Source organism: Bubalus kerabau, chromosome 7 (assembly GCF_029407905.1).
Source record: "Bubalus kerabau isolate K-KA32 ecotype Philippines breed swamp buffalo chromosome 7, PCC_UOA_SB_1v2, whole genome shotgun sequence".
In the NCBI taxonomy this organism is placed as follows: Eukaryota; Metazoa; Chordata; class Mammalia; order Artiodactyla; family Bovidae; genus Bubalus; species Bubalus kerabau.
This window is the reverse complement of record NC_073630.1, coordinates 6,197,034-6,217,172: the sequence shown is the minus strand read 5'-3', so window position 1 is coordinate 6,217,172 and position 20,139 is coordinate 6,197,034. Positions and strand designations below refer to the sequence as shown.

The 20,139-nt window shown below is 39.8% G+C and overlaps 1 protein-coding gene across 2 annotated transcripts in view; it reads right to left on the bottom strand.

Annotated features, from left to right (window-relative positions):
• NAF1 (nuclear assembly factor 1 ribonucleoprotein) overlaps positions 1-14,886 on the bottom strand; it is a 51,071-nt gene extending 36,185 nt beyond the window's left edge. The window contains exons 1-2 of one of the 2 annotated variants that reach the window (XM_055587574.1): positions 14,454-14,886; positions 11,464-11,632 (exon numbers count right to left, since the gene is read on the bottom strand). In XM_055587574.1, the coding sequence (XP_055443549.1) occupies positions 11,464-11,632; positions 14,454-14,713 (429 nt within the window). In that variant the 5' untranslated portion in view covers positions 14,714-14,886. The remainder of the gene's footprint in view (positions 1-11,463; positions 11,633-14,453) is intronic. The other variant, XM_055587575.1, reaches the window with a different exon arrangement.
• Positions 14,887-20,139: the final 5,253 nt, after the last annotated feature.

The window sequence follows — 20,139 nt, the reverse complement described above, 5'->3', positions numbered from 1 at the left end:
GGAAACTTACATTAGCATATGTAAAACTGCCAATGGGACTTTGCATTCTGTCTCAGGGAACTCAAACAGGGGCTCTGTATCAACCTAGAGGGGTGGGATGGGGAGGGAGATGAAAGGGAGGTTCAAGAGGGAGGGGACATACATATAACTATGGGTGATTCATACTGATGCTTGACAGAAAACAACAAAATTCTGTAAAGCAATTATCCTTCAATTAAAAAATTAATAATAAATAAATAAAAGTACTCTTATCAAAAAATAAAATTACATGAACACAATATCATGCTGAAATTCATGTCTAGTGCTTTTCTTGTATAGTCACTCTATTATCATATTTTCAAAAAAATAAGTTCTACTTTTCAATATTAGCACATTGTATTTTGAACTGTTCAAATAACTGTGGTTGGTATGACTACAATACAAATGTCAAGCAAGTGTGATGATTGTGGGCTTGTATCTCTATCAGGAATGTTTCAAATGTCAAGCATAAGAATGCATTTTGATTGGGATTTTTTTTTTAATAAGGTTAAGAAAGGTATACATATATTCCTATTTTTATGTCTCTTTTTTAAGTGAGACATGATGACTGTTAAAACTTTACCAAATGCCTTTTCATCATCTTTTGAGATTATTATCACATAAATCACTCTGAGTTGAGCATGTCAAACTATACAGGGTCTGACAGAGTCCTGACATCCTGCTCCAAGAATGTCTGTGAGACAGCCAGCATGAGAGACAAGGGAAGGTAAATAAAGCTAGACTATTTGCAGTGAGGTGGGGACTTGCACTTGTGTTCAAAATACAGGCTGGCAGGCTCCCTGAACTGTTACTACCCCATTTTCAACCTATGTATTAATAAAACAGCAAGTTTTACCTACTAATGGGAAGGATTTCTGATCTCACATAGAACCAAACTTAGAATACAGATATCATACTTCTAATTCCAGCTCACTGACCCCAGGACTCTGAAATGTGGGAATATATACAGTTTTCTGTGATTCCTACAGAAGGCCAATGAAGGCATTCAACTGCTTCTTAATGGTAAAAGACCCTACCTATAAAAGCGATATGCATGAAGTCTCTTATCACAAATGCTCTACAAAACACAAAAGGTATGTATAGTACATATAACTTAAGAGATAAATGCAATCAGCCTATTACAATTCCAGGTTAACAGCCTGTTTTGGAATTTGCTTTTGAAAGTCTAGTTAAGCCAACCAGTATATTTGCTTTGGAAATGGCAGATATTTGGAAACGGAATCAATGGAGAAAAGAGATATTTGTCCTTTTCAAATAAGCATGCTAGGAAACAAGGGATAAAAGATAAAGGGGGCACAAATCTCCCAAACTCCCTCAACAATTCATCCGAGGGATGTGCTTTCCATGAAGATTTTTGACAGGTTTGAAGGCATAATTTTAGAAGGTTCAAATGGAAAGCTTCTCGGACTGCAATGTCACACCGTCAACATAAAATCCTGTCTCAACATGTAGATAGATGTCTCAAGTGATCTTAACTTCCCTAACCATTAAGCTAAAGAACTGCACCACCACCAAGCCTAGTCAGTCTGTATCAAATTATCCTGTGGTTTTGTTTTCTTGTGAATATATTAATGTCTAACATACTATTCTTTTACCTGCTTAAAATCTATGTCCCAAACTAGACAACAAATCCAACAAAAACTAGGACCAGGTCTGCCTTGCTTCTTGCTATGGTAAGAACAATGACTATCACAAAGTAGGTATTTAGTATATATTTATTAAATGAATTGACTTAGCTCATCAACCCAAGCTAACAAACAACAAACAAAAAATTTAAATTGGAGTTTTTCAGTCAAAGCACAAATCAGATAATGAAACTACAATTCTTAAAATTCAAAAGAGAATCCTCAAGGAATGAAAAGAATCTCAACCCAGCCTTCTCAAAAAGAAAGTAAAAAAGGGTGGCTTCCAATTAAGCTTCACTGCACAGAACTGACACACAGATACCTCAGGTTTGCAGCAGCAAGTATTATTTTAGCCAGGAGAGTAACTAATACAGCAGTTGCCCTGGTACAAAATTCAATCTGCTCAGTCTCATAACCTCTTTCAAATGAAAACCAAAACTTTGTTTTCCACAAGTGGAGAAAGGATGTGTATGTGTGATAGAGACGGGGAGAAGCACACTCCAGTGACAAAGAACAAAAGAAAGGGACCAAAACACACAGTAAATGACACTAGTGCCTTGCCAGTGGAGAGTATATAGAGTAAGAGATGAGACACGTAACGACGACAAACCAAAAGGCCGAGGGCAGACATGATGAGAGAAATCCGGGCCCTTTATCATATAAACAAAACTGAGTCTCATGAAAACAAAAAGTAAGAAGCCTATTTACAGCTAGTGAGGAAGATTAAAGCATGAGCCTGGTTTACCTATGACCCTCACAGAAAGATTAATGAGTGAGTAGGAAAGACTCCTACTCTGCTTATCTAATACAAGATGTTAGTTAATTTGATTATTTAAATTTAATTAATTAAAATTAAATAAAATTTACAATGCAGTCTTCAGGAGCACTAGCCACATTCAAGTGTTCTGTTGCTGTGGTATAAAAACAGGGTTAATATAATAGGACATGTCCATCACTGCAGGAGGACTGGCTGGATAGCACTGCTTTACACTCTCATACATCCAAAGAGCCCTCCATTACTAAATATATACCCAAGTATAAGCGGACCATCTATTTTTAGCCATTAATACAAGTATAATTTTAGGACCACATTTTAACAGTATGCACCATATTAGGTCTTGACGTTAACCTGAATACCTGGGAAATGAAGGTGTGTGATCAATCTTTGTCATTATTGCTATTTGTTACTTTCCAAAATTAAAAAGAAACTAACAACTTATTTTGGATATATACAATCTGCAGCTAAATATAAATATCTATGCTTTCATGTGTGCTTAGTTGCTAAGCTGTGTCTGACTCTTTGTGACCCCACGGACTCTAACCCACCAGATTTCACTGTCCATGGGATTTTCCAGGCAAGAATGCTGGAGTGGGTTGCCATTTCCCACTCTGGGGGATTTTCCTGGCCCAGGGACTGAACCCACATCTCCTGCATTGGCAGGCAGATTCTCCACCACTGAGTCACCAAAAATAGTCACAGCATTCAGCAAAATGCTGAAAGTCAACATACTAATGAAATCCAATCCTCTGCTTCTGGTGCATCTACAGATCCAAATCAAAGGCTTTATTAAAGGGCAACAGAGGGTTTCTTACAATAATGTAGGAAAGCTTAAATTAGACGACAGAATCATCTTTCACCATTACAAATTATGCTCATTACTCAAAAACCAAATAATCGGGAAGTTCAAATGATCAAATTCCAGTGCTGTGAAAAAGTCCTAAGCAGGAACGGAAAAACAGAGCTGACTAGACTCCATCTGATGCCAGATCTGAATCTGCTCTTCCTCACTCACTGCATCAGGAAAGTTATTTTTGGGTTATCAGTTTTCTTATCTATCTATAAGTAGTGAGAAACTAAGCAAAAAAAAAAATTTCTCAACAATTCATACAAGTGACTAATAGTACAATTTTTAAAAATGTTTAACAGCATGCAATCAAAAAGACAGAACATTAATACAGAAATTACATAACAGACTTGAATCAAGTTACTCTGATTCTGAAGAACAGATGTTATGATCTTCAGCTATGGCATTAAAGAAATGCAAGGTCCCAACCACATCTCAAGTAACTGTGAAAGATCAACAACAGTCTATCATTGCTCAGTTAAACAAAATATTCAAATGTGTAGCATCTAACATTAAAATTCATCCTATTAAAAATTAAACTGTAGATAATGCCAGTCAAAAAATGGTGTCTAAGACTTTCATCAGAAAAATGGAAGAAGCTAATCAGTCAGAAATGGCCCTCTGAAAAAACAACAATATCTTACAATGGCCCTGACTTCCCTAGCTCAAGGAAGGCTTATCACTGGGGGAGGGGGGAAAAAATCACTAATTCATGATCTTTTCAGGTAAAATTATCTAAAGAACCTTGTTTTGGGTTTTCACTCACAAACACAGAAAAAGGGCGGCAAATAGTGAGAAAGAAATCAAACATTCCAAATGGCAACTAAGCCATTTGATGCCAGTTTGGGGAGAACTTTAAAAACTGAGGAGAGTGGAACAAAACTATCCCACCACTCTCTCCTGTTACCCAGGAGCAGAGGACTGCACGTGGCAGCCAACTGTGTCTCCAGCCAAGCTGGAGTCTTCTTTACAGACATTGGTCTTTATCCTCTAAAACAGCCACAACTCACTCATTAAAATCTACAGGGGTCAGGGAACCTAATAGAATGTTTTTCTGTAATAATGATCATATACATGTATATACAGAAGACACATATGGGTACTCTACTGAATAAATCAGTATTTATCCAGGATCATTTGTGCTTCATAGAAGCTTACTGAAGTAACTGTGCAATGAAGTACAAAATTTTAATTTTTAAAAAAATGTGAGCACTGTTTTTAAAAAGCACCAAGTATGACTGAAAACCTACCTCCTTTCAAGTATATAAGCCATTTAAATATCAGGCATTTTGAGAATAATATTAAAAAGTGTCATCAACAGTCTTAAGGTATGATATGATAATTCCACATATACTAGACTCAACAAAAGCTGAAGCTATTTAAGGTCTACACATTTAAGACAAAACTTATAAATCAAGTTAGGCCCTGAAAACACCATAGTCAATCAACGATATTAAGAGTAGAACAAGGTGCAAGACAATTTCAAGACTGTGAGAAGTAAAAAAAACTGAAATAATCCACTGTAACTTCTGATCACTTCAGGTGGCCTAGGTATTTCCAGATCCTCACATTAGGAAGTTTCATGATATGGGTCTTCACTGTCACAATCAGAAAAACTGTCCTCACCCTAATTACAACTACACAAAGTGCCAACCTAATTATACTGCATAATTATATTGCCTACTGTATACTCCATATAATATATAATATAGGCAGTCTCTAAATTATGAAAGTAAATTTACCAAGAGTTACCTACAAGTACTTAAATGTTTTTCTTGGTCATGCTATATTACACACATAAATACACATTATCTCTAATGCAGTATTATTCATGTTTTATCCCCATAAACACTGCAATCATAATTTTTAAATATTATGTAACTTCAGGTTTTCAGAAGAGAAAACAATGGGCACTAATTTATACAATTAACTTCTTATTAAGACTTAAAAATGTCACAATCCTATAAATGTCCTTATGATTCTAAATCTTCATCACATCTAATTTATTTGAAAGAAGAGTTGAGAACATTCTCAACTGAGAACTGAGAGAAAATTCTTCAAAAAGAATCTGATTTTCCAATTCATTGAAACACTTCATAAACCCTATGTGGTTTAAATGTAGTTCCAAAACTGTAATATGTGTGCTGCTTTACGTTTATTGTATAGATTATATATAAATCTTCTCTGCTTTCAAGTGTTTATGTTTTAAAAGAATGATTCCCCTTGGTTAACTTTAAGTCCTATACTGCATTCCTGCACTAAGTAAAGAGATGATTACAACTACTCTCCTTTCCAATGTGTCTATGGCTGACCAATCCCTCTTTTCTCCTCTTCCTCTCAACTTTTTTAAATCAGGTTATAACAACATCTTGTCATCCCAAAGGACTGTTGCAGCTCTGTTTAACTCTAAAAGGACAATCTTGAGGTCACTTCACTTTAGTTCCCACATACTTACAAATATAGATCTGCAATAGTTAGTAGGTAGATCATCAGGATCTAACTGTCCAACAGTAGAAATGATTTAAAAAGTTAGATCCAGGAAGGCAACATTCCTGCTTAACAAACAGACTAAAGAGGTAAAAGTTAAGCTCAGCATGCCTAAACAAAAGGTAACAGAGTTTTGCCAAGAAAACACACTGGTCATAGCAAATACTCACTTCCAACAACACAAAAGACGACTCTACACATGGACATCATTACATGGTCAATACTGAAATGAGACTGATTACACTCTTCACGGCCGAAGATGGAGAAGCTCTATTCAGCCAGCAAAACAAGACCTGGAGCTCAGTGTGGCTCAGATCATGACCTCTTTATTGAAAAATTCAGGCTTAAATTGAAGAAAGTAGGGAAAACCACTAGACCATTCAGATATGACCTAAATCATCAAATCCTGTACGATTATACAGTGGAGGTACCAAACAGATTCAAGGGATTAGCTCTGGTAGACAGAGTGCCTGGAGAATTATGGACAAACTAGGTTCACAATATTGTACAGGAGGTGGTAACCAAACTCATCCTCAATATAAATAAAGGCAAAATGGTTGTCTGAGGAGGACTTAAAAATAGCTGAGAAAAGAAGAGATGTGAGATGAGGAAAGATATACCCCACCGAGTGCAGAGTTCCAGAGCACAGTAAGGAGAGATAAGAAAGCCTTCTTAAATGAACAATGAAAACAACAGAATGGGAAAGACTATCAATCTCTTCAAGAAATTTGGAGATAAAAAGAGGACATTTCATGCAAACATAGGCACAAGAAAGGACAAAAACAGTACGGACCTAACAGAAGCAGAAGATATTAAAAAGAAGTGGCAAGAATACATAGAAGAACTATACACAAGGGTCTTAATGACCTGGATAACCACGATGGTGTGGTCAATCACCTAGAGCCAGACACTTGGGAGTGTGAAGTCAAGTGGGCCTTAGGAAGCATCACTACAAAGCTACTGGAGGTTATGGAATCCCAATTGAGCTATTTAAAATTCTAAAAGATGATACTGTTAAAATGCTACACTCAGTATGTCAACAAATTTGGAAAACTTAGCAGTGACCCCAGGACTGGAAATGGTCAGTTTCTATTTCAATTTCAAAGAAAGGCAATGCCAAAGAACATTCAAAGTACCATACAGTTGTGCCCATTTCACATGCTAGTAAGATAATACTCAAAATCCTTCAAGCTAGGCTTCAGCAGTACTTGAGAACTTTGAGCTGTACAACCTGGTTTTAGAAAAGGCAGAGGAATCAAAGACCAAATTGCCAACATTCCTTGGATCATGGAAAAAGCAAGGGAATATGAGAAAAAAATATATTTCTGCTTCACTGACTACACTAAAGCCTTGGACTGTGTGGATCACAACAAACTGGAAAATTCTTAAAAGAGATAGGAATACCAGACCAACTTACTTGTCTCCTGAGAAAACTGTATGTAGATCAAGAAACAACAGTTAGAACCAAACATGGAACAACAGACTGGTTCAATATTGGGAAAGTAGTATGTCAAGTTTGTATGGTGTCACCCTACTTACATTATGTGAAATATAGGCTGGATGAATCACAAGCTGGAATCAAGATTGCCTGGAGAAATATTAACAACCTCAGATATACAGATGATACCACTTTAATGGCAGAAAGCAAAGAGGAATTAAAGAGCCTCTTGATGAATGAAAAAGGAGAGTGAAAAAGCTGGCTTAAATCTCAGTATTCAAAAACCAAAGATCATGGCATCTGATCCCCTCACTTCATGGCAAATAGGGAAAAACTGGAAACAATGACAAATTTTATTTTGCGGGGTTCCAAAATCACTGCAAATGGTGAGCGCAGCTAAAAGACGCTTGTTCCTTAGAATAAAAGCTATGAGGAACCTCCACAGCATATTAAAAAGCAGAGACATCACTTCACTGACAAAGGTCCATATAGTCAAAGCTATGGTTTTTCCAGTAGTCATGCATGGATGTGAGAGTTGTACCATAAGGAAGACTGAGCAGCCAAGAATTATTTGATGCTTTCGAACTGTGGTTCTGCAGAACTCTTCAAAGTCTCTTAAGACGCCAAGGAGATGAAAACAGTGAATCCTAAAGAAAATCAACCCTGAATATTCACCGGAAGGACTGATGCTGAAGCTGAAGCTCCAATACTTTGGCCACCTGATGAGAAGAGCTGACTCCCTGAAAAAGACCCTGATGCTGGGAAAGACTGAGGGCAGGAGGAGAAGCGGGCAAAAGAGGATGAGATGGTTAGATAGCATCGCCAACTCAATGGACATGAATTTGAGCAAACTCTGGGAGACAGAGAAGGACAAGGAAGCCTAGCGTGCTACAGTCCACGGATCACAAAGAATGGGACGTGACTTAGCATCTGAACGACAACAAATGCCTCAACAACAGGAAACAGTCCAGAATATGAGAAACTTTATGAAGAGTTAGGCCATAAAACCAGTAAAGCTGGTCTTTGTCCTAAAGATCTCATAGATGCATCACAAACTCTGAAACTGGTACTAAATATTTGACCCATTTGAATTTATGTACACCTTTTTGCAAAGACAACACAGGATATTTCACTGGTTTTCTTCAGAATTTCATTAGGAAATTAGTAGACTACACACAGCAAACAGTTCCACTGCATAGCCCTGCTGCCTGAGAAGATACACACCAGTAGACCTACAAAGGCACATTCAATACCAGCTAGAGCTACTTTTCACTTTCATGCATTGGAGAAGGAAATGGCAACCTCCAGTGTTCTTGCCTGGAGAATCCCAGGGATGGGGGAGCCTGGTGGGCTGTGGTCTATGGGGTCCCACAGAATCAGACATGACTAAAGCGACTTAGCAGCAGCAGTAGAGCTACTTTATGTAACAAAGGAGGGGATGCGTCCCAGGAAGCATGAACTGTCATCTGAAATAAGACAAATTCAAAGCTAAGTAATAGGACTGTCTCAAAAGTCAGCAAAGAATATGGCATGAATAGCCAGTTCATGGAGAAAGTGAGAGCAGAACATATCAAATTTTCTACAGAGCCAGGAACAAGAAACCCAAGTGCAAGCTAGCGGTAAACTGATTGAATCTACAGGCAAACAGAAGTGAGTCAGAAAATAAAATGACACTCAAAGCTATGAGAATGCCAAGAAGCACATAAAAGAAACAGCACAGCCATCCTCAATAGCTACCTTGGTTCCCAGTGGCTTTCCTAGCCAAGTAAGTTTACAGTAAATCCCCTTCTCCTGATGTAATCTGGTCTCTGTTGCAGCTCCAAGAGTCCAACCTATGTCATATGTGATTAACTGCTTCCACGTATTTCCCTCTTTCCCTCCACAGAAGATAAATATTATTACTGACTGAACAACAGCTGCCACGTTCTAAGCCTCCCCTTCCCATGAACGTATCCCTTGTGGTTTGTATGGGGCTGATACTACCCATACTCTTCAAAATTCACACCCTTTCGCACTCCCTTTCTGTCACTTATCACATACACTCCCACCCTCACACTCGCTCATTTGCTTTCTCTCATTTACACTTTCCTACACACTCTCCATACGAGAGTATAGGAGTGATCATGCAACTCATGTCCAGGCAATCAGAATACCCATCTCACTAGCTTCAATTATTTGTTCAGACCCATGAACCAGGCTCCCAGTAAACCAATCCAAGTTCTGTCCACGACGTTCATTCAGGAGTATCAGAGGCCAAGCCACCAGCCACATGCAGAAACATCTCCTGAACAACAAAGAGCAGATCCTAAAGACAATGAGTACTTGTAGCCATACCATTCTTGAAATTCAGGGCCAAATCATTCTTTTCCCTTGAGAGCGCAAATCCCAAAAAGAGTCCTCATATACTCTTCTAGAGCCCTAAAAGATTTACAGCAGACCAGGGAACTCATTCCTCTACATATCTCCAGAACCATATGTAGGAGTAGGAACTTTTAGTACATTTGCTTTCTAATCCTAAGAATATAAAATAGTGTGAGGAGCTAGTTAAGAATCCAAAATTTAAAAGGGAAAAAAAAAAAAAGGCTACAATTGCCCCTTCCCAAAGATCCTTCAGAACTAGCACAAAAAGGAAGACACCCTCTCACTATTTCAAGTTTTAAAAACTAATATATTTTCCCCAGCAAAAAAAGGAATTTTGATATGAGCTAAGCATACATTCACACAATTCAACAGCACTTCCAGCACTTCTCCCTGTCATTTACTGTCTGCCTCTCCAGTAGGTGTATTTAGAGTAGAAACCAGACGGGTCTTGTTTCTGGCACATGGCAGGCGTGTTGTAATAGTTTAAACATGAGTGAATGTCACATGCCCACTCACTCACCCGCTCCACAAGTCACATATTACTCTTGACTGACAGCCCGATATCTGAAAAGCACTCTGCTGGGCACTACATGAGCCACAAAGATCAGCTATGAACCAGTCCTCAAAAATGTGGACACAGACTCTTTTTGACTTTCTGATGAAAATATGGGCACTCTATCCAGAAAAATACCTAAATAAATTGACTAAGATTTTGCATTAAATTTCAAGGAATTCCCAAGGGAAGAATTTCAGATCCAGTAGGATAAATAAGAAAATGAAACACATGTACACACTAAAGTACTATGATCCTTTATTTGTTGATTCTTATATTCTAAGAGAGATTTAAGTAGAAAAGTGATTAAGATACAGGGACAAGACCAAACAAATCTGCCAATAACTTCAGAAAATAATCATAAGTTGGGAGAGCCTCTGTGTAAAAACCCACTGAGATTAAGGTCGGCAGTATGAAAACATAAATCACTGATGAATTCACACACAAAATTCCAGGGTTCTCAATACACAAGGCATAACTGAGATAGAAAATTCTTTATTACAAGTAGAGAAAAAGGAAATAATCGATCCAGTATGGTCATGAAAAGGTTCCTGAATGTCTCTAGGCTTTAAAAATTTCTCTCAAATCTTGCTTTACTACTTCACTGGTTTAAGCGTTTTATAACTATAATTAGGGACCATTAAATTTCTTAAAAACATTAACAATAACTAAAAGTACACGTGGGAGTTGTAAAAAAAAAAAAAACCATACGGCAATACAGCCCATACTGTGAAATTCTGAGAAGACCTTCCTCTTATACCATAAGGCTTCAACAAGACTATCATTAACTTCCTAGGAACAGCATACAGTCTAAGAGGAAATAACCATGCATTCAAATGCCAATAAATATCTATCCACAATAAACAAGTTTTCTCCAACGGTAATAATGATAACGTTCCAAAAACTTCCAGTAAACAGAAATCCTCAAAAGTGCAACTGACCTAATTTTGCTTTCTATTTCTCCAAATGCAATTGATTAAAAAAACAGTTTCAACTGCTACTGAACTAAAGTTTCTCTGAGTTTTGGACCCCTTCCCAAAAAAAGAATTGTACATCTTACAATCTTTAGGGAAGATAAGAATGAAAGGCAGCAAGCTAAACTAGATGCCCAGCACATTATCAAAAGTTAGCATTAGAAACAAACCTGAAAAATTATTCAGAATCAATTCTTTCTTTCACTTAAGAAAGCCAAGGCATGGCAAAAGTATGACCAGTAAAAGTTGAGAGTGGTCTTCAAATTCATGGAGCAGATACAGGCCAAATGAAATGATATCAGTATCACAAAATATTTCAGAACATAATAAATTAAGTTTAGTAACAAATCTAAGTACTTACACTAAGAAGTAACTCATCTTTTGTTTTAAGAGGAAAATTCTTATTTTCCTTCTCAACTAGTAAGTCATCTTCTCCATCTGACAGAACTGGAGGAAGGGACATACGAGAGGAAGACGATGAGGACGATGATGAGGAAGAGGAGGAGCTTGAACTATCGGAATCTGTTTCACTATAGAGAAGAAAAAGTTGAAAATGATACAAAAGCATTATTACAATGGTATTAAAATATGATTATTCAACTAGAAAATATCTGCGTTACTAGATGTTTATGATTGCTGGTATAATTCAAAGGCTAGCATTTTGAAATTGACTATAGTGTTTGGAAAGCACTCTAATCAACTGATCACTCTAATCAACTGATCACAAACCCTGCTCTAACCCAAACCCTCTTTTTACAACTGTCTCTTATGTGATGCATCAGTCTGAAGCATGTGACAAATCACTGACCGAAGAGAATTCTGGGCCAGGCACCTGTCTTATTAGTCACCAAGGATCAGATTAAGCAAAGAGACTTGCTTCTCAGTCTTCAATTTGGAAACTTTTCCAAGTTACCATCCATGCTGAACACTCCACTCTCTGAAAATCCCTTTAGCCCTTGACTTCCACAACAATTCTCAGAGCCAAAAACTATCCTCTTAGCTTGAACTGTTCACTGGTACCCCCTTCAGCTCCTTTTATGTGCTGTTTCTACAAGTCCCATACTCATCTTCTCTTCTCTCCAGTACTCTTTCCATGTATAACCTCCAATGAGTTCAATCATTACCAATGTGCAGATAACTGCTAAATCTTCAGTCTTGATATCCCTAAGCTCCACCCCTAAACTCTTAACAACTGCCAAATTAATGACCTACAAACTCACAAGTTAAAAACAGTGCATTCTCCCTACTAATTCTGTTTCTCTCTTTCAGTTTCTCTTGTATTTCACTGTTTAGTCCTGAATCCAGTCACTAGAGGTAGAAACCTTGGAACTGTATCAAAGTATTGCATGCTCAGTCAATGATGAAATTGGTAAACATGACTCCTATTCCACTAGAAAAATCTAAATACAGAGTGCTACTAGTTGATGTTAAGGAATTAGGGTTCATTCTACTACAGCTGATAATGACATGGTTGTTATGTAGAAAATATTTTATCAGAAATGCACAGTAAAGAATTTACAGGGAAGGTGGCATGCTGTCTGACACTTATTTTAAAACTATCAAGTTAGAAATGTTAGGTAAAACAAAGTTAAGGGGACTTCCCTGGTGCTCCAGTGATCGGGAATCCACCTGCCAATGAAAGGGACATGAGTTCAATCCCCTGTCCAGGAGGATTCCACATGCTGTGGAGCAACTAAGCCCAGTGTACCACAACTACTTAGTTTGCACACCTAGAGTCCGCGCTCCACAAGAAGGCCACCACAATGAGAAGCCCACCTACCACAATCAAGAGCAGCGGCCCCCCAACCTCGCCTAACTAGAGGAAAGCCATGCCTGCGCAACACAGCCAAAAATAACTAAATAAAGCTAGGAAATAATGGAAACTGTGAAACTTGGTGATGGCTATGTGTACAGTCATTATATTACTCTGAGTCTGAAAATGTCCACAATAAAAAGTTTGAAGTAGGGTGGGATAGGGTGGGAGGGAGGTTCAAGAGGGAGGGGACAAATGTATACCTATGACTGATTCATGTCAATGTACCGCGGAAACCAGCCAACACAACATTGTAAAGCAATTGTCCTTCAATTAAAAGTAAATAAATTTAAAAATTCATATCCAAAAAAAAAGCTTAAAGTAAGTTTTACCTGTAATTTGATGTTCAAATTTACATTTCCATACCAGAATTGTCCTCCTACTGCTTCCCTGACATCTCCAATTTGTTGACAGTGAAATCTCAAATTAACTGTCTAAATTTAACATTCCTATTGGTTTACAGCCCCCATCCCAGAAAGGTTTCTCCCCATCTCAGTAAACAGCACCGCCATCTACCCAGTTGATGGCCCTCTTCATAGGCCACATCTATTAGCGATCCAAATTGGGAAAGTTTCAAAATACTCAATCCAAATACCGTCACACGGTGGACTAATACAACATCTTTCCCATTGCTTTCACACTAAGCCAACCACTCTGCTTTCACTCTTGAACACACAGTTCAGTTCCTTCTCCACAGAGTAAAACATTAAAATGCTAACTTGAGCATGAAAATCATCTGCTTAAAATTCTTCAAATTTCTCTAGCAGTTAGAACGAAAATTAACATGGCCAGAGGGTCCTACCTGGTTGGGTTCTACTACAAGTGCCTTGCTTGTTCCTTCCTTGTAATTTTCAACAACTCACTTTTTTTTTTTTTACTTCATTTTTCGTCCCTCTCACCAAAATGTAAGGCAAGGATCGTGTCTATATTGTTCACCGACACAGCATGGCATAAAACACACTCAAACACTTGCAGACAAGATTCAGCGTGGTTCAGGGAACTCGCCTCCAACCACAGAACTTTACTATATAAAAGACAGGAGGTAGGGCTGGAGAAGCCTCAAAAGCTACGCAAAGCATGTAGTAATAGTTGAATCACTTTCCTCTAATTTCATGAAAATTCATCACCAGAGAAATTCTACTAACAAAACTGTCAGGAGTCGATCTGAAAAGAAACAAAAATCCTTTATCTGATGCCCCATTTACCTGGTTCAACCAGCAAGAGTACACACTAAACTTGAGAAAAAGATGTGCCACAAACTTTAAATTATAACCCCCAAGGCCATACCACGTCGAGTAGTCACCGGAATAAGCCCCCACTCTCAGGTTTTCTACGTTCTAACTGAAAACGATAAACTGTCCACAGAAGGCTCTCGGACCCCCAGCCTTAGAGGAGGGGCCCCGACAGCCTCGCTCCCTCCCGGGGACACTGCAGACGCGGCAAGGGACGCGCCCCGGCTCCCGGGCCCTCCTGCCTCCTCGGCCCAGGCCTCCCGCTACCAGAGCCATCCCCACGTGCCCGGCCGCCGGGGGCACGACCTGTCTGAGTCCGAATCTGAGTCGGAGTCCGAGTCCGACGTCTCCAGGCCGTTCCCTTCCAGAGGCGGCCCCGGGAGCGACGGCGGCACGAGCTGAGGAGACGGTTCGCCCGCAGACTCCGGGGCCCCCTGGGCCGCCGGCGGCGCTGCGACCGGAGCGGGGTCCGGGGCCGGCGCGACCACCTCCTGGCCAATTCCGACGCCGGCGCCACCGAATTGCAGTGTCTGCAGCTGAGCGGCGGAGGCCTCCACCACCTCCATGGCGCAAACTTAGGACGCTCGCGCCGGGAGGCTCACCACCTCGCCGACAGCGGCCGCGGAAACGAAGCACAGGCCCGCTTCACGCGCCGCTCTGATAACCACACGCGGGGCCGTCCGGAGACGCGCCCCCGCAACAAACGCAGAGGCACTTCCGGGAAGCGTGTGACGTAACGGGACGCAACGGCGATCCCTGGGGCGGGGCGATCCGAAGGTATTTGCACGCGGAGCCGAGCGGTCCTAAAGCCGCTGGTTTCCCTGCGTCTTGGGAAACGCTGCTCACTGTGAGAGGCCAGATGGAGAGACTTTGCCGCTGCTAGATCTGGGACAGTTACACGGAGGCTGAGATGGGAAGGAGGGATGGCAGGACTGGGAGACGCCTGATGGGGCGAGGACCTGCACATTGGAAACTTGAGTCAGGAAGCTTTGAACCAACAGCAGTGGACAGGCAACAAACACAATGACCATCCATCCCCAAAATTACAACTCATATTTTTGTTTGTTTGTTTTCTCCAAAGCGCTCCCAACTTAAAGAGCACTAATCGTGGGGGAAACATGTTGCTGCCTGTTGGTGTTTTAGTTGACACTTTCGTAGAAAGGGTGGAATGGGGGTGAAATGACTAATGGCCTGAGAAACCATTACTCTAGGTCTTAAGGAAGGCAAGCAAGAAGTTCTTAGGATTGAAGAAGAGGTAAGAATTTTCTTGTTTTCCTGTTAGAACTTCAGTTTGAGGCTTTAGCCCCTCAGATAATAATAAATAGTAATCATTGTGACCATTTAGTAAGCGTGCATATGTGCCAAGGACTGTGCCTAAGACACTATCAGTATTCATGCAGTTTCATTATGTGCCCTCCACAGTGCCAGACCTTCATAGAAGTTACTACAAGAATAATACATTGTTGCTAGTTTTAAGGAGTTTACCATTCAGTTGAAATGAAAAGGTCAAAGCCCAGGAGATAGAGATATTTGAAATGTGGAATAGAATTTGCTAGTTCAGCAGTGATAGAAAGTTAAAGACTGACATGATGTATCCTAGAAGTCTTCCAAGTAGAAGCAGAAATTTAAAGACGAGGTACTACTTGCTAATACAGTGATTAAGCACAAATTAAGCTCAGTATGTCCAGCTGAATTGACCTGTGCTTGAATCTTAGCTCTGCCATTGCCATGTTGGTATAACTGATTTGGGAAAGAAAGTCTGACATAACTAAATTTCATTTTCCTTATCTATAAAATGGAGGTAAAAATACTATCTCAATTTTGTTGTTGTTCAGTTGCTCAGTCGTGCCTAAGCTCTTTGCAACCACATAGACTCCAGCAGGCCAGGCTTCCCTGCCCTTCACTGTCTTCTGGAGTTTGCTCAAACTCATGTGCATTGAGTCAGTGATACCATCCTTAAAACCATCTCACCACTGTCTCCCCTTTCTCCTCTGCACTCAGTCTTTGCCAGCATCAGGGTCTTTTCCAACGAGTCAGCTCTTCACATCAGGTAGCCAGAGTATTGAAGCTTCAGCTTCAGTATCAGTCCTTCCAATGAAAATTCTGAGTTGATTTCCTTTAGGATTGATTGGTTTGATCTCCTTGCAGTCCTAGAGACTCTCAAGAGTCTTCTCCAGCACCAGAGTTCAAAAGCAATCAATTCTTCCCCTCTCAGCCTTCTGTTATGGTCCAACTCTCACATCCATACATGACTACTGGAAAAACCATAGCTTTGACTATATGGACCTTTGTGGGCAGAGTGATTGATGTCTCTGCTTTTTAATATACTGTCAAGTTTCCTCATAGCTTTTCTTCCAAGGAACAAGCATCTTTTAATTTCATGGCTGTAGTCACCATCTGCAGTGATTTTGGAACCCAATAAAATAAAATCTGTTGCTGTTGCCAATTTTTCCCCATTTATTTGCTATGAAGTGATAGAACTGGGGGCCATTATCTTAGGTTTTTGAATGCTGACTCTTAAGCCAGCTTTTTCACTCTCCTCTTTCACCTTCATCAAGAGGCTCTTTAGTTCCTCTTTGCTTTCTGCCATTTAGGGTGGTGTCATCTGCATATCTGAGGTTCTTGATATTTCTCCTGGCAATCTTGATTCCAGCTTGTGATTCATCCAGCCAGGCATTTTGTATGATGTACTCTGCATATCAGTTAAATAAGCAGGGTGACAATATACAGCCTTGAAGTTCCCCTTTCCCAATTTTGAACCAGGCCATTGTTCCATGTCTGGTTCTAACTGATGCTTCTTTAGCTGCATACAGGTTTCTCACGAGGCAAGTAATGTGGTCTAGCACTCCCATCTCTAAGAATTTTACACAGTTTGTTGTGATCCACACAGTCAAGACTCCAATATCTCATTTAGTTCATATGAATATTTTAATTAAGGTTTTATACAAAAGAATGGCATGTGTCATATACATGTTTAGTGCACAAAATTCCATGGAAAATAGACTAATACATGGATATGAATAAAATGATGCTTCAGTGACAATGATCTTGCAGATCTATGCAGTATAATTTTAAGCAGATAACAAATTTGGGTCAGAGGGATCCTCCAGTTAGCCAAAAAAGTCTTGAGTTTTTCCAGGAATTGAGTGTTGAAAGTCTTAATGAACGATACAGTCAGTGAAATAGAGTAAAGGAAATCCCAAGCATCAGAAGAATCAAAGTACTCTAAACTGTCTAACTGAGAAAACTGGCAAGAAGTTGGCATTACTAATAAACATTAAGGACTTGGAACAAGATAATGAGTTTGTGATATTGAAATTGAGGAAAAACTGGACAATTGAAAAATACCCATAGTCCTTTGAGAGGAGTTGAATAGAAAGGTCAAGACCAGAAGCCTAGGTTTGGGAACAATCCAGATACCTATTTGTTCACTCAGTGATCATTTACTTACTAGTGTGCCCATGCTTACATCATGAACTGGGCAAATAGAAAGGTGATTTAAACACAGGCCCTGCCCTAACTAGCCAACACTTTAGTAGAAAAGACAAGTTGAAAACAAGGGATAAGTACTTTAGTAGAGAACTGTATTGTAGCACAGGCATGCACTACAGAAGACAGATAACCCAAAGTAATACTAAACAGAAAACAATAGAGAGTAAAGGCAAATGAACTGGAATTTTAAAGTGAACCAGGAATCAAAGAAAGTAGATGTCATATTGATGTTGATCTAAAAGAATGACTGATATTTCTTCAGCAAAGATGGATCAGGATCAGCAGAGAATTGTAATTCTGGATCTTCAAAAAAGGCAAAATGGTTGTCTGAGGAGGCCTTACAAATAGCTGAGAAAAGAAGAGAAGTGAAAAGCAAAGGAGGAAAGGAAAGATATATCCCTCAGAATGCAGAGTTCCAAAGAATAGCAAGGAGAGATAAGAAAGCCTTCCTCAGTGATCAGTGGAAAGAGAGGAAAACAATAGAATGGGAAAGACTAGAGATGTCTTCAAAAAGTTTAGAGGTACCAAGGAACATTTCATACAAAGATGGGCACAATAAAGGACAGGAATGGTATGGACATAAGAGAAGCAGAAAATATTTGAAGAGGTGGCAAGAATACACAGAAGAACTGTACAAAAAAGATCTTCATGACCCAGAAAACCATCATGGTGTGATCACTCACCTAGAGTCAGACATCCTAGAGTATGAAGTCAAGGGACCTTAGGAAGCATCACTATGAACAAAGCTAGTGGAGGTGATGGAATTCCAGTTGAGCTATATCAAATCCTAAAAGATAATGCTGTAAAAGTGCTGCAATCAATACGCCAGCAAATTTGGAAAACTCAGCAGTGGCTACAGTACTGGAAAAGGTCAGTTTTCATTCCAATCCCAAAGAAAGGCTATGCCAAAGAATGTTTAAACAGTTGCACTCATCTCACACATTAACAAAGTAATGCTCAAAATTCTCCAAGCCAGACTTCAATAGTACATGAACTGAGAACTTCCATATGTTCAAGTTGGATTTAGAAAAGGCAGAGGAACCAGAGATCAAATTACCAACATCTGTTGGATCATTGAAAAAGCAAGAGAGTTCCAGAAAAACATCTACTCCTGCTTTATTGACTAGGCCAAAGTCTTTGACTGTGGATCACAACAAACTGTGGAAAATTCTTAGAGATGGGAATTCAAGAGCACCTTACCTGTCTCCTGAGAAAGGTGTATACAGGTCAAGAAGGAACAATTAGAACTGGACATGGAACAATAGACTGGTTCCAAATTGGGAAAGGAGTACGGTAAGACTGTATTTTGTCACCTTGCTTATTTAACTTATATGCAGAGTACATCATGCAAAATGCTGGGCTGGATGAAGCACAAGCTGGAATCAAGATTGCTGGGAGAAATACCAATAACCTCAGATATGCAGATGACACCACACTTATGGTAGAAAGTGAAGAAGAACTAAAGAGCCTCTTGAAGAAAGTGAAAGAGAAGAGTGAAAAAGCTGGCTTAAAACTCAACATTCAAAAAACTAAGATCATGGCATCCAATCCCAATGGGATCCAACCAGTCAATCCTAAAGGAGATCAGTACTGAATATTCATTGGAAAGACTGATGCTGAAGATGAAGCTCCAATTCTTTGGCTGCCTGATGTGAAGAACTGACTCATTAAAAAGACCCTGATGCTGGAAAAGATTGAAGGCAGAAGGAGAAAGGGACAACAGAGGATAAGATGGTTGAATGGCATCACTGACTCAATGGACATATGTTTGAGCAAGCTCCGGGAGTTGGTGATGGACAGGGAGGCCTGGCATGCTGCAGTCCGTGGGGTCACAAAGAGTCGGACATGACTGAGCAACTGAACTGAACTGATGTTATCAAGAGCATAGACATTGGAGATCATCTGAAGTGCTATGTCATCTCCAAAGGTTTGGTGACAAACTTCCAACAGGCTTAGTCTGGATATCTTGGGAAAGTTGTGTCATCCAGTGTCATCTGTTTCAGCTCTAGGAAATCTCTACTTTGAAGTCACCAGAGTACATGCAGCTCCAGTCAGGGTTCTGGGCTTCCTGTAGGTGTGTCATGTGGATCCAGGAGTCTGCCCTGCAGTTCGGCTCCACAAGACTTGATAAGCAATACCTGATAGTAACCTTTCCACTGAGGTTGAGGAGTGTTCTACTAGAGCTTCCCCAACAGATGAAGTCTCCAGTTTACTAAGCATGAAGCTTAGGGTTTTTATCTCTTAAGGGCACACTCTGAAAAGGTTGTTCTACCAAAACATGGCTATTTTTAATAGAAGCAAGTAGCCTTTATAATATTGGAGTGTCTCCCCTTCATTAGTTAGGGCTCAAAAGAAGCAGGCAGAGAAGGCAATGGCACCCCACTCCAGTACTCTTGCCTGGAAAATCCCATGGATGGAGGAGCCTGGTAGGCTGTAGTCCATGGGGTCTCTAAGAGTCGGACACGACTGAGCGACTTCCCTTTCACTTTTCACTTTCATG